The 16316-nt window shown below is 40.8% G+C and overlaps 1 protein-coding gene across 1 annotated transcript in view; it reads right to left on the bottom strand.

Annotated features, from left to right (window-relative positions):
- LOC127622725 (SH3 and multiple ankyrin repeat domains protein 3-like) overlaps positions 1-16316 on the bottom strand; it is a 236979-nt gene that overhangs the window by 180567 nt on the left and 40096 nt on the right. The window contains 2 exon segments of the mRNA XM_052096777.1: positions 4450-4521; positions 14837-15040. Of these exon segments, the coding sequence (XP_051952737.1) occupies positions 4450-4521; positions 14837-15040 (276 nt within the window).

A 16316-nucleotide genomic window follows, 5' to 3' on the forward strand; every position in this document is an offset into this window, starting at 1 on the left:
ATAACGAGCCTCATCTCAGCTGCATGACCTCATGCCCCCCTGTGCAAGCGGGAGATGAAAATTATTTTTCAATTAAAGGCACGGCTAAGAAGTAGATCCAGGTCTTGACCGCATAACGGTTCTATATCACTTCGCCAAATTATTTCAGTTATTTCAAAGAGCCCTACAGGATACCACATCAAAATATCCAATTAAAACAAAGACATAGGTTAAAGTAAATTGGTTAAGAACGTCAAAACAATGTCTAAAATATCCAACATATATTTCAATTTCGTTTAAAAAGAGCCCTAGCGCTCACTCGTCTCCCCCGCACTAACAAACACACGCGCGCGCGCACACACTGAGACTCCGGTCGCAACCAAAAAATAGAGCCGCACCCCCACGACTTGATCAATGCAACAATTTATATTATCCAAAATAACTTTAGATGTTTCAATATATTTCGCCCTAATCAGCCTCACATATCTGTAGTGTAAAACATCGCGCTACCCCCCGCCCCCTCGTTTCGCGCGCGCGCGCACACACACCCACATTATACGCGTAAAGCACACACTTAAGGCCCAAACATACTCGTGAGAGAAAAACACAGTTGTCATGTCCTCCTGCGTCTCAGTGCGGATGAAAAAAAGTTGTTAAGGTTTATATGGGGAATATAGTGGCACGAATCTTGCCAATTATGAAACGATGTCACTTCTGACCAGAACTGCAACAAAAAAGGTAATCCCACAAAGTGATCTGTCTAATTTTCTGAGTTTCTCTCTTCGATCCCTCAAATGTGAACTCTCACACACATTCACAAACGCATTAACTTGATATTCAGCAGCGCAAGCATCCATTGCTTGTTCTAACGTGACGTTTTCGAATTAGCAACGAAGGCTCCGACTGGATTAAAACAAGACCCTGGCGGAAGAAAGTAGTTCCTTTCACAAGAGCATTTTAGCGATGAAAATCTGAAAATGTCTTGTGATAAAACCCTGGTCGATGTCTTAAAGGGTAACTAAACCCTAAACCAACTTTTTTTAGTTAATGATCTGTAAGCATGGGGCTTTATTAGTACTGGTCATTGATTTAAGTAATTTTTTGACATTTGTGTATAAAGTGTTTTAATTCTACAATATATGGTGTAAAAACGTCTGAGTGCTGCCCTCTTCAGGTTGAACGGTGGCTACTGCAGTTGAATTTTCCTATTGGCTGTTGCGGTACTTCGTGACGTAAGCAGGTTCCAGCTCACCACGCCAGATTCATGTACATGTCGTCTTGCGACCGTGTGAGGAATAATAATAATAACATAGAGTCTGACAGAAGCTGTCAATTAATCCGTCACTACGAGTCTCAGGTGACCGCCACCCCGCTCAGCCCCAAGACTCGGTTCGTTCCCTCTATCCCCGCCGGGGTCTGCCCACTTTTCCTGCATTTTCAAATATTTCTAGTGGGTGGAGTCAGACTCTGAGCAGGTGTTTAGTTACCCTTTAAGGTGTGGTAACCGTGGTATAAGCGGAATAATTGACTACGGCCCGTTGAATTGTTTAAAAATAATGCACATCCGCTGCGCGTCGTGACCGCATCACCACCTGGTGTGCATTATATAAACAATTCAACAGGCCATCGTCAATTATTCCTTACAATATTGTTCATTTCACATAACTTGTTAATTCATTAATTATGGTTTAGAATACAAGATTAAAGGAATATTCCGGGTTCAGTACAAGTTAAGCCGTTTAAGGGTTTTAGGGTTTACAGTATAGTTACATCGTCATGGCAACAAAGCTGTAAAATTGGATTTTAATTTACACAGATGTGGTTAGTAAGGGATTTTACTAGACTAAAATCATGTTAGCACACATATATGACTCCGTGATCATGGGATGTATTAGTGACGGAAAGGATGAGGAGTACAGGAGCCTGGTGGAGAACAGAAACACCAATAAAACCAAAGAGATGGTGGTTGATTTCAGGCAGGCAAAACCAGCACTGTCTCCTGTCATCTCCTGCCCACTGTATTTTTGAGGAGGCTGAGATCTTTTGGACTTTGGGGGTTAATGCTCCATTCCTATGAGTCTGTGGTGGCAGCACTACTCTTTTATGCTATTGTGTGTTGGGGGAGCGGCATTAGCGCTGATGATTTGAATAGAATGAACAAACTGATAAGAAAAGCCAGCTCTGTTTTGGGGATCTGTCTTGACCCCCTAGAGGTGGTGATGAGAGAAAAATGCTGGCTAAGATCTCAGCCATTACACAGTATTGAAGAGTGCACTAAAGAGAATAATACGGTCACACAGGGTTATGCTGTCAGCCGTGAGGTAGTATCGGCATCATCCAAAGAAAGGCTCTGGTCTAATTGACTGGAATTGAGGATTCAAACTGACATGAAGCTGCTGGAATTGGTATGAAGCCAACATTGATTTTCATTTCTTGCACTAATGACTCATTTTGATTTAGGCCGTAACTCTTGACTCTCCTGAAGAGATGAGAGGAGATCTCCCTCGCCGAGGCCAGACGGGACAAAAACATGAGCGTTAACGTGATGAGCAGGGAGTGGACGAGGTTTGCTGGTAATTGCCATGTATCACGGTGTGTGTTTATGAGACGTTTTGTTGATCTGTGAAGAGCAGGGAGATCGCACTCTTGTAAACGCTTCTGCAGCTTCATGATTGTTGCCAATATCAAAGTCGTCATCGTTATCATCATCGTAATCATTCTGAACGGCAACACCTTCAGAATGGCAGGAACTTATAGGTGAAGTGTGTCATTTATGCACCACCAAATCCAAAATGAACAGTTTTCAAATCTCAGGATGTTTTTTATTTGTCTTATTGAAGATTTTGTACACTATATTGAAAGTGCAATTTTAAAATGTAACTGTTTTTTGGCCCTGGCACAAAATGACCAGCTAACATCATTTCACTAATCATATCAGCAGCACCTGGGAAAGTGTGAACGAGGACTAGTCAGGCGAAATCACTCTATCATTCTGATTGGATTATAAGAGCAGACTGATGCTATAAAAGAAGGGATGAAGTGCTTCCAATCATTTTGATCTTGTTAGCAATGGTTTACGTCTAAATAAAGACGTGAAGCCATCATCGCTTTGCATCAAAATGGCCTCGCATGCAAGGAAATTGCTGCAAAGAATATTGCACCTGAAAGAACCATTTACCGGATCATCAAAAACTTCAAGGAGAGAGGTTCAACTGTAGTGAAGAAGGCTTCAGGACGTCCCAGAGTGTCCAGCAAGCGCCAGGACTGTCTCCTCTTGAGGAGTCAGCTACGGAATCGTGTCCGGTAGTGACACGATATTGGCAGCAGGTTTTGGGATTTTGGACATTGGCCTGGTGTCAAGAAGGGCAGCAAAGAAGCCACTTCTCTCTGAGAAAAACATCAAGGACATCCTGAAATTCTGCAGGAAGTACAAGGATTGGACAGCAGAAGACTGGTGCAAAGATATTTTCTCTGATGAAGCCCCATTTCGACTGTTTGGGACACCTGGAAAATCGATAGTCTGGAGAAGAAAAGGTGAACACTGCCATGAGTCCTGTGTCGTGCCAACAGTGAAGCATTCTGAGACCATCCCTGTGTGGGGTTGCTCTTCATCACAGGGAGTGGGCTCTCTCACAATTCTGCCCAAAAACACTACCATGAATAAAGAATGGTATCAAAACGTCCTGCAAGAGCAACTTCTCCCAACGATCCAGGAGAAATTTGGTGATGATCTGTGCATTTTCCAGCATGATAGAGCACCATGGCAAGGCAAGAGTGATACTGAAGTGACTCGGAGATCATTACATTGAAATTTTGGATCTGTGGCCAGACAACTCTCCGGATCTTAATCCCATAGAGAACCTGTGGTCAATCCTCAAAAGGCGAGTGGACAAGCAGAAGCCCACAAATTGTGTTCATCTCCGAGCACTAATAAGGCAAGAATGGATCACCATCAGTCAGGATTTGGCCCAGAACTGATATATCCAGCATGCCAGAGTGAATTGCAGAGGTGATGAAGAACAAGGGTCAACACTATAAATATTGACTCTTTGCATATATTGAATGTTTTTGTCAGTAAAAGCCTTTAAAACTCACAAAATGCTTATCATTGTTTTCCAGTATACCATAGAAACATGTGAAAAATTATCTATAAATAATGAAGCAGCAAACTTTGCAAAACTCAAAATTTATGTCTCTGCCAATACTTTTGGCCACAGCTGTAGTATGCCAAAAGCAGTATGTCAATTGAGTACCATGTCCAAATCCTCAGTGCAGTAAATACTCAGACAATATGTGACATTGGACTCCAAATTCAGCCTGGATAATAATTTAAACCTGACTGAATCACATCGCTGAGAAACTAAGCCATTAAAGTAAAGAAAAGAGTTAAGAGTTTAATATCCATCACTGGCTAAAGTGCCAACAGATCCCCTGGTAGGTACACTTAGAGTCTAAAAACTTTTGTCTTACCTTTGTGTGAAGTTTCGACAGCTGCTTTTCATCCAGGTGAGTCTGTGTGTAAACTCGCCTCTTATAGCGAAACTGCAAAAAAAACAAAAACAAAAAAAAACAGAAAAAACAATTCTCAGTAAAGCTATGTTTGATTAAACTAAGACAGACTCTGTGTTACAGTGTTAACCAAAATTGCCAACCAAATTACTGAAGAAAATGCTAACTTGACAAATTTGATATATGTATGCCCTAACAAGGAGGCTAAAGTCTACAGCCTGTAGCATCAGTCGCTAGTGCACCTCTTGAGGTCAGGATAGCGTGGTTTATACACATTGCACTGCTATCTATCAACTGGCTACCATTACATATATACTGTGAATCAAGGACTAAAAACAGTTCAAGGAACGAAAACGGAAACCAAAAATGATTTTTTTTTGGCAGAACGTAAACCGGAAACTGTAACAAAGTGGTTTTCAATTGTTCCGGAGTGAAAATGTTATTTTTAAATGCTGGGAACCGGTTATATCCGGTAAATTTTGTTCCAATAATTTTTCATGGAATTAAAGGCCAAAGTGTTTATCACACAGTACATTATTGGAACTACACCACATGTGCTTTGATCCTGAAGGAAACTGCTGCATCACACATTTCTTTGGCTCATCGCCCATTGTGGAAGTCACATTCTGTGAATGAAGACCTTTTTAACAACTATATATCATTACTACATATACATGCACCATGGGCGCCTGCATGATTTCATCTGAGGGTATGCAAAGAAATATGCCTTGTACAACCATATATATATATATATACATATTTTTTTGCATAAACAAAGCATTAAAATTCTGGTGACTTTGAGAAAAGCATTTTTTTTTCTCGATTATGATTTGGCATACCAGGCATGGAGTGGTGGTGGTGTAGTGGGCTAAAGCACTAAACTGTTAATCAGAAGGTCGCTGGTTCAATCTCCACGACCACCACCATTGTGTCTTTGACTAAGGCACTTAACTCCAGGTTGATCTGGGGGGATTGTCCCTGTAATAAGTGCACTGTACGTCACTTTGGATTAAAGCGTCTCCCAAATACATAAATGTAAATGTAGATAAGCTAAAATGAGCCGGCGCGTAATGCAGAACAGACCACGAAACGGTGCCACGATATGCAGAAAAGGAGGGCCGATTTCTCCTCCCTGTCCAGCCCTGAGTGGCGCTATTACACGGACCGCCATCTTCATTGTTTTGGTTGGATAGATCACATGACTGCGTCACATGACAACAAATGCATCATCATTTACAGATATATCCAATTTCACAGTCCACACTAAAACACGAAAGCAGCGTTTTCAAATGTATCCACTTTGGAGAAAAACACCATCTCAGTGTGGACGGAAGGCCAAAACGGAGAGAAAAAGATGCATTTTCAAACAAAAACGTATTAGTGTGTACAAGGCTTAAAAATGCAGCGTGAGAGATCCTAAAAACTCAGTGAAACGTTACACAGTTGTCAAAAGACATCCATTGAAAAATGGAGAGGACGAAAAAACACCTTCCGTTTGAACAGCCCCTTGTTGACACGACACAGCACTAGCTGAAGTCACCTCACAAAGTTACCTCTCAGTTGACTGTAGGTAAATTTACACTGTATCCTGCGCTGTATTCATAAATATCCTGATGCTGTTTTACTGTGTGAATCACGAATCGATTCAGACAGTTTTGTGAGCCCGTTTGGCTGAAAAGAACCGACTCCAAAGAATTATTCATTCACAAATTGCTCATCGCTAGTTCTTTTAAACAGCCAACAGAAATATGGGACACATTTCATGATTGGTGAAATATTCTGAGAGTAAATATTTCACAGGTCATTCGGAGTGCTCATGGTACGGTGTGTATCAGACATGCACAGCTAATCCAGATACAAGGAAAACATTATAGAGGTAAAAGTACATTTCTGAGTTGTTTCCAAGTCTTCACTGAATTATTGTTAGATATGATGCATTAATACAGATTTGATGCTGCCGGGTTTTGACTCTGAAGCAGATCTGTAAAGAAAATTATACTTAACTGTTAATTAACTGCATATTATGATTTCTATGCCGATAAATCCACCACACAGGAAGAAAAAACATTGTTGCTTATTTTGGGCTGGTCCAGACCAGTCTGCTTGTGTCTGTGGCGAGACCTGGCAACACTGAAATTGGTATTTCACGCACCCCTTAGTGCAGACTAGTACTGTCACTTTAAAAAGAACGTTACAAACCGTTCTTTTATTCTGTTCTAACCGGTAACCTTTTGTGAAGGAGGCTGCGGAAATTCTGAACCGGAACGGAACAATATCAGTTTTTGCTAAGAAGGACCGAAATGAAAAACATTTAGCTTTTAGTCCCTGCTGTATATATATATATATATTTTTATTTTTATTTTGTCAACAATAATGAAGAAGTGACGAAAAAGACACATTGTGACGATGAACGAACAGATTTATTTGCCATATCTGATAGTGACTCTAAAACAAATGTTCAATTTTGTTGTTATTGGTTCTGAATGGTTCTGATTATTCGCTCACACAGTAGCAAACAATTGACCAGATGCTTTTTATTGAAATTGATATACAGAACACTTATTACAGTGAGTAACCTGGTGTTAAGTGCCTGAATGGGGCCACAATGGTGATGACTCATGGCTCGTTCCATACAGGGATTAAACTAGCAACCTTTTGATTATGAGCTCTGATCTTTAGCCACTGTCACTATCAGCAATTTAAAGGTCAACGTTTGAAATTAAAGGTCAAATATGTAATTTATATGCCAATACAGCTAAAACAGAAAAAATTATTACCATTATTTATTATTTCTAAACAGGTTTCCCAAACACATCTATCAACCCTTCTGGTGGAACCAGACAGTCCTGCCCCAAACTCACAATCAATCAACCAACGAATGGTTTACTTATAGTTGTATCTGCACGTTAAACTGGGAGTTTAAGCGTTTTAATTGAAAAAATGACACACTTCACATTTAAATGCCAAGAGAACTGATTGTCCTTTGCAAAAAATCCCTCTTTTTGAGTTAAGAGGTGGGAAAGCTTTTCAACCAGGACAAAAGCAGCAAAGTTTAAGAAACGTTCAGAGTCAGACTTTCAAAACTCCAAGTACTGATTTGCTGTCAAACTCAAACCCATTTACAAAAGCCTCAGGAACAAATCAATAGCATTTGTGGCATAATGTTGATTACAAAAATAATAATAAATATAGCTGCTAGCAGCAATTAATGGGTTCAAGCCTTTGTAAGAACTTTTATATTTTTATATATATATGTACTTTGTAAGTTGCTGAATTTGCAGTCTTGTGTTCAATGATCCTGAAACAGGATAATAGTTATGGTGGTCATTTTTATTAACTTTTTAACTGTTATAAAGCCACAATACACCCAATATCCAAAAAGGTTTTAGAAGTTTGAATATTTATTTTAGGAATTATAGGCTTTTGGATACACTTGGTCAAACCCACATGATAAATGCAACCCCTAAATAACTAAAGTTAAACTTTTCTTTGATAATTATTGACCTAGGGAGTCTTAGATATAGTTCACAATAGCAGATAACATTGAATAATATACAATAATTTACATACCATTTATACAGCCATTTTGCTGAAATTATTTTGGCTGCAGGCAGCCATGTTTTTTTATTTGTCTGAGTCATATTGTAGAATATGTTACTATTGGGCCCCTACAAGAAGCATACCAATTTTCAACTTCATTGATAATACAGTTGCAGAGTTATGAGCATTTTTTAGTTGTAGCACCCACTATAGGCTAATGTTTTCACAATTTTGTCTGCAGACTCAAAATGTGTTGTTGTACATGTGTATCAAGTTTCGTAACATTTGGCCTTTTTGTTTGGCAGATATTGGTCAATACGCACAAAATGGACGACACCTGACCAATTCGTTGGCTTATATCGCTTTGATGAATCAAAATTCCTTTAATAAAGTTTTGTCAGGAGGGTTCATAGTAGACACACACCGATTTATGTGAGAATCAGATATACGGCTTAGGAGGAGTTTGAAAAAGTTGCTTTTTTAGAACATTAGAATAGCGGAAACATTTTATAAAATGCCATAAAATGAAATATAAATTTTGTAGGTCTTTGTGCAAGGAATTGAGGAAAAAATTATTTTGAGATTATTCAACTTGGTTGCCGAGTTATTGGTGAAAATGTAAATGTTCTTGTTCTAGCGCCACCTAGTGGCTGATTTTCACAGCCTCATTCTAACACAGATTTGATGTTATTAGCTGCTGAAAATGTATTGGCTGCTGGCGGCCATGTTTTTTTATTTTTCCAACTGATATTGTAGTATATATTAGCCTTTGGCCCCTACAAGACACATACCAATTTTCAACTTCATTGATCATACGGTTGCAGAGTTATTAGCGTTTTTTGTTGTTGTAGCGCCCCCCTATAGGCGAAACATTTTGCAACTTTGCGTGCATCCTCAGTCCCCCGTTTATCAAGTTTTGTAACATTTGGCCTTTTCGTTTGGTAGATATTGGTCAATACGTACAACATGGATGACACCTGACAATTCGTTGGATTATATAACGCTTTGACGAATCAAAATTCCTTCGATAACTATTTGTCAGGAGGTTTCATAGTAGACACATGCCAATTTGAGTGTGAATCGGACATACGGCGTAGGAGTTTTTTTATTATGCAAATTGGTGCAAACATTTTCATGACGGAAATGAAATCGGAGATATAAGTTTTCTTCGAATTGAGCCAAAGAATACAACGATGTAAGACAATTGAGTGTGCGACACTCAATTGTGCGGCTGATTGGGCCGAAACTTTTGACAACTTTGATACGCTGTAGTGTTCTGGGGGACTACCTTCCCTCAAAGTTTCAGCTCTCTACGATTTACGGTTTGGTCTGCACGATTAGTTTTAGGGCAGAATAATAATAATAATAATACAAATCTTTACAATTACAATAGGTTTCTAGCCCTTCGGCTTGAACCCTAATAAATAAATAATTAATAATAATAATAATAATTAATGAAAAGTTTTATTGGTGAATAACCTACATTATATAAGGTTTTCAAAACAAAAAAATTATAATAATAATCTCAAAAGTGTTTGTTGGATAAAACAATTTCCTCAAGGAATTAAACGAATCTGATAAATTAATATTCAGAGACAGTGGACTGTCATGAGGCACATAAAGAGGGATCTTCACCAGAAAACATGTTGAAATGTCATCAACAAACAGAGAACAAGATAAAACATCACAAACAAAAGTGAACGCCTCTTACACGCTCAAAACTCACCACAGAAGCCGGATGTTGTGGTATGATTCTCTTAGGCTGTAGACAGTGAGAGTAGAGGTCCATCGACACCAGAATCCTCAGCACTACCCAGAATTCCTCTGTCCTGCACCTCAGCACCATCAAACCCTTAACAGGACGCCTAATACACCACCATTCTACAATATATAACAACTACACCACAATGAAACAACCAAACAGTATCTTCTGTCTGCAACTTCTAACTCTTCAATTGCCCAATGAAACACTGTACACAAACCCATGTGCCTGTGAAAAGGGCACCGCCTGGGGCTTCACCGCTCTTTTCCATTAAGATCTATCCATTCGGAACTCTTCTTTACTGTGTGCTGAATCTATACACCCAATATACCCCATTCCATCCATCCATCTCTCAATCTATGAGTATATCTAACAGTACCATGCAGGCAGTGTTCAGCAGGGGAGTTGGATTTGTCAGGCCAGCATGTGGTGGATCTATAGACCTGCTGGTGTGTCGATGGATGTTCTGCTGTGTAGTGATGGTATTGGAACTCGTAGCCAGAAGCAATCAAAGCACACTGAACGACTGTGAATTGCTCACGTGCAGCGGTTGGCTTTAGAAAATTATGAAACAGAAACACATACACAAACAACTATCATACTCTCTCCTTTTTCCACCTCATACATGATGTAGATCACGTTTGATAGTTTCACATTTATTTGGGTGATTTCCACGAGTCTAGCCAATGCATGCATAGTTACACTTAAAGCTGAAGACCTTTCTGAACAACAATAATCATTGTTTTCCAACAGATTCCAGAAACTACACCCTGTTTTCCATTGGTTGTACGAACAGATTTTCTCACCCCAAACTCTCAACATTTGATCATTTAATGTTGCTGATAAATGTTTTGATAAAAGAGCCACAATGTCACACTTTTAGGTGAAATCACATACAGAAAGCAATCCAAATCAAGTCAAAGAAGACGTGACAAGGCAATCAGACTCCGAAATGGCCAGTGGATGGAAACAAAACTAAACAAGGGCCATTGGTACAATGAAGGTACCATTGAAACATTAGGGCTTTTCATACTGAGACTAATATGCTTACCAAGAGACTTGACACTAAGCAAGGGAAACAAAATAATCAACAACGTCTATCAGACAGGAAACTCTTAAAATACACTGCACGATTATTTTCAAAATAAAAGTTCAAGACCCGACAGTCTCACGTTTGACAATCATGGATTACATGCACTGCATTCATGGCTTTCTCTTTTCTCTTTTTCTCCCAATTTGGCATGCCCAGTTACCAGTCTCAATCCGGGTGGTGGAGGATGAATCCCAGCTGCCTCCGTGTCTGAGACCGTCAACCCATGCACCGTACCATGTGGCTTGTTGAGCGTGTTGCCATTGAGACATAGCACATGTGGAGGCTTCACGCCATCAACCGTGGCATCCACGCTCAACTCACCACGCGCTCCACTGAGAATGAACCACATTATAGCGACCACGACGAGGTTACCCCATGTGACTCTACCCTCCCTAGCAACCGGGCCAATTTGGTTGCTTAGGAAACCTAGCTGGAGTCACTCAGCACACCCTGGGATTCGAACTAGCGAACTCCAGGGGTGGTAGCCAGCATCTTTACCACTGAGCTACCCAGGCCCCCCATAGCTTTCACTTCACTCCCATATACATGCGGCTCGAGTAAGTAAGCAGCTTTTTCCACAGCAAGTTAATTTCCCCATGACGCTTGTGTAAATAACAAACATAGAATTTGAGGAAGACTTCACTATTTTATTCTCTGTCACTTGGCTGTATTTCCAGATATTCCAGAGTCAATTCTGTGTTTGTTTCCATAACTTTTCATCGAGACTTGTTGCGAAATTGCGCTGCAATAGTGGGGATTCCCTCTTACGTCAAACTCAGGGTTTCCCCCAATATACTTGAGTGCATATACGTGGATGTGAGGGACAGTAGTCGAGATTTTAAATTACTGTGTATAAATGGTTTATAGTGTATCTGTGTTGCCCTTTTCCCACTGTATTTGTGGAAATGTTGAATTATTTCCGCTGTTATGACTTGTTGATAAGATGTATGGGTCTATCCTATGACGTTAGTTATCCGGACTGGTCACGCACATGCGCAATCTTCAAAAAAACCTGTAAAAATGGCACTAATGCATTTACATGGCCAAATAAACCTGGGTGTGTTAAGCCGCTTTCTCTTAATCCCTTAAACGGCATAAGGAAAACAGCGTTCTCCTTTGTATGACGTTTCGCTTTCTACAAAAAACCTGGAATAAACTGTGTTCGTAAGTGCATGTAAACATGGTCAGTGTTTATTGCTGATATATGGTATAGGGAATTTTTTTCAAACATATTTCGAGGCTAATATAGATGTGTCTTTGAGTTATGGCAAATGGGTTGAGACGTTAATTCATGTTTGTCATAGTTTACGGGCATCTCCAATAAGAGATATTCATAATAAATTCTGAAATTGCCTCACTGCATAAATGGCAATGATTTCTCCCTGTCATTTATCTGCTCAGAGCAGAAATATGGAGAAGCCATTTCTCAGAAGCTGTCTGGCTCTCTCGCTTCTCTGGAGGACCCAGAAGTCATAATTGAAATGATAAATCAGGTGAAATGATAATCAGATTATTTCTGACCATATAGACTGATAGAACAGGATGGTACAATGGAGATATACTTTGTGAGTCTACCCAAAAGTCAGACTTTTTACTGTATCCCAATCGATATTGCCCTCTTATGCAATCAGATATTGCTATCCATCTTGAACGTGTCTTGGGGGGCATTTACATTTGTCTTATGATGATCAGATAGATATATGTACAGAAAAAGTGCACAAAGCGAATAAGTGTGAAAACCTCCATAATTACTGGAACAGTACAGTACATGACATCTACAGTCCAGTACATGATAGAAAAGTGAAAGACGAACCTGTATCATGGTGGGTTGAAGGAGGTAAAAGATCTGAACCAGTAACATTCTGAAAGATTGTACGTTCAAACCCCAAGAGAGGTGATTTATGAACCACAGCCACAGTAACTTTGAGCGAGCCATTCACTTATAATTGAGGGCGAATGTCTTCAATTATAAAAACTTAAGATATTGTATGGCTTGGCTCATATGTAAAGGTATGATTTTTATTCCCAGATACTACAATCAAGACACAGAATTGAAAATTGTTACAATATAGGCACCAAATGCCTCCTATCCAACACTTTTTCAAAGAAGGGGAATGAACCAGTGACCTTCTGATTAACAGTTATGTGCTTTAGCCCACTACGCCACCACCACTCCGCTTCCCTTGCCTTTTTCCAAACCCCAATGCTTCTCTTTCTTAGCTGGTACACAAAAAGTTATTTCCGAATGACAACATGGTTAGGTTTAAGGTTGAACTTTAAGGAACTGTGCAGATCAGGCAACAGCGCACATTGCTGCTGAACGCAATTTAAATGTGCAATTCCAATCTTGCAGAAGCTTCTGGGTGCTATTTAGTGGAGGATGCGGCCGATCACCATCCCTGATGGGACTGTACAGTATCACTGTGATCCTGATTCATCTCTTAGACAATTGTGATAGGGCGGAGGGCGGGGCCGGGTCGTGATTTTACACACCCGGCCCCTTATCAGGCTAATCAAGCCTCCGAGAGGGATAAAGGCTGACGGCAGACGATGGTACGACAGAGAGAGAGTGTTTACGGGCAGCTGTCCTTCCTATGTGTGTGTTTGTGTCTTTTGGTTTTAGTTCTTAATTAAAAATCGTATTTATATTCTCAAGCCGGTTCTCGCCTCCACCTTTCCATTGAATCACTGGACACTGGTGCCGAAAACCCGGGAAGGAGGAGGGATACGCCGTAGTGGGATTCTCGCCACTACCATCCACCCCAATTGAGCAGCCGCGGCCATCTTCCGGGGGACGGAGGAGCCCGGCCACCTGTAAGTGGAGGAATAGCCGAAGACCGCAAGGGAAGTAGGGGCTCCTAACCGACCGCCTGGAGTGTTCAGGGGCACCGCCAGGGGCAGAGGAGACCCCTACCAGCCGCTGAAACGCACCGGGGTCTGAGACCGCTTACCGAGAGCGGGGAGGGGCTCACTGCCAACCGCCTGCAGCGGGAGAACCCCTACCAGGGGCGGGGGAGATCGCTTCTGTTCCCCAAGAACGCGGCGGGGTGTTCCGTCCGTCAGGGGCTGCAGGACTGCCTCCGATACGCCTGGGGATGCGCAGCTATCGTCTGTTAGAGGGTGGAGGAGTGGCCGAGGAACAAGCTACAGCGTATCGGAGAACCACCAAGTAAGAGGTTTTTTTTCTTTCTCTCACTCTCCATCCCCCTGGCGCTCCACACTGGCCTTTTACCTCTCTTTTAAATTTGACCGTTTTTTTGTTGGGGGGGTACTACACTGTTACAGGAAGTACCCCCTATTTTTCATTATTATTTTCCTCCCCCTGTCCCCTCCCAGATTCAGGAAGACGGGGATGACCTGCCGGCAGACGGGGCATAAGGCACGCCCTCCCCTAGGGAAAGAGTGTCGGGGGATGTACGTCATGCCGGTGGCTCCCCGGCCTGAGAGAACGAGGGAGGAAAGTTGGTTTTAGTTCTTTATTAAAAATATTATTTTTATTGTCAAGCCGGTTCTCGCCTCCTCCTTTCCATTGAACTGCTTTACAACAATAAACATGCCAAAAGTGCTCTTGACTACACAGCGCATCTGGAAACATGATTGATTACAACATTCTTCTTCATCATTTGCTCATTATTTGATTAAATTCTGCTGATACGATTGATAGAAAATGTAAACAAACATCTTTTGTAAATAAAATTCATTTTACCGACTGCTTTCATCTGACGGGATGTAAATTGCATCTATAATGAGACTAATTGAGGCGTGTTTGCACGGAAAGGAATGACAATGACTACACTTAAAGGCTCAAGACGCAGCACAATTGCAGCGCTGATTGCTTCAATTAGATTGCAGGTGGTGAGTGAATAAGACACGCGCAACTGCTTAGTGAATTCACCTCTAAGAGTATAAGAGCAGGGGTGTGTTAAGTCACAGGAAGGCAGAAGGCTCCTCACCTCCAGGTATGGTACAGGTGTGATGGCAGGTAGCGGGTAATCTTTAAGTGTGCGCTGCTCATCGAGGAACTTTCCGGCTTTGCCGTTGTATGCAGGCTGGAACAGTCCGTAATTCAGCACATCTTTCAGGCTCTGATTGAGTGTGCAGAGGATCCGTTGTTTAGACAACCAGATGGGTGACTCGACATTAAACTTCATACATTTCTGCAGAAAACAGAGAAACAGACATAGAAAGAGTCAGCAGCAAAATTGCACAATGCAAGAGGACTGGTGAGCCTGAAGATTGCCTTACAGAAAACTGCCAAGGCAATCATAGTTTCCACCAAAAACATATTTACAGTTATCACAGTGTGTGTGCATCACGCTCATTCATAAAAAAATTAAGAAAATATGCTTTGAACATTGGTTTATCATTTAAAAACAAGACGGCTTGTTTTGGGTTTTTTCTTTGGATTGAATTTGCCAGTCTCATTTTTGCCAGTTTCATTTGAAATCCAAAAAATGTATTAAAAAAAATTACCAATATACATGGACCATACACAGACCTATCATGGACTATTATTCTATCGGGAAGACACGCAAGCTTGAGTGAGGTTTAAGATGCCATTTATTTGAGAAATGTAAAACAAGGTTATGTCTCTCTCTTTGGCGTAGGCCCCGTCCGGCGGTCCGAGGGAGTTGTGCCCGGAACCGTCATATCCTGCCGGAGATAGGTGGCAGGGGCGAGGAGCCTTACCCCCGTGCGGGACAGGGCTCAGCTGGTGGTGGTGGGGTGGCGGAGGTTGCCTGTGTTTTAGCGCACTGAAACAGCAATGTGATAGATTGTGAGCAGACTTCTAAAGCAATGGCTCCCATGCGATTGGCTAGGAATTACCCCGCTAATGAAGTGATGATGTACAGCTGCTAGTCTTCCCGCTAGAACTACGCTGCACTACGTTGCACTTCCATTTATTGTTCAAGTGAAACTTGACTGGAGTCCCACTTAAAGGAATATTCCAGATTCAATAAAAGTTCAACTCAGTTGACAGCAATTGTTGCATAAAGTTGATTACCACAAAAAGCAATTTCAGCTCTTCAAATGGAGGTTACAGGGGGTAAATTACAATGGAAGTCAATGGGGCCAATGTTTTGAGGGTTTAAAATGCAGAAATGTGAAGCTTATAATGTTATAAAAGCACTTACATTAATTCTTAGTTAAAACTCAAGCATTATATGAGCTGTAAAGTTGTTTAAATTGTAATTTTTACAGTAATTTTAGGGTTTTCTGACATTACATCGTCATGGTAGTGAAGTTGTAAAATTGGCTATAACTTTACACAGATGCGGTTAGTATGTGATTTTATCACACTTAAATCATGTTTATATGCATATTGTTTATGTCTTGTGTCTATATTTTTTAAACAGTGAGTATTTTTACGTTCAAAAATTGTCCCCCATTGACTTCCATTGTAATTGCCTCACTGTAACCCAGATTTTTGCT

Source organism: Xyrauchen texanus, chromosome 29 (assembly GCF_025860055.1).
Source record: "Xyrauchen texanus isolate HMW12.3.18 chromosome 29, RBS_HiC_50CHRs, whole genome shotgun sequence".
Taxonomy (NCBI): Eukaryota; Metazoa; Chordata; class Actinopteri; order Cypriniformes; family Catostomidae; genus Xyrauchen; species Xyrauchen texanus.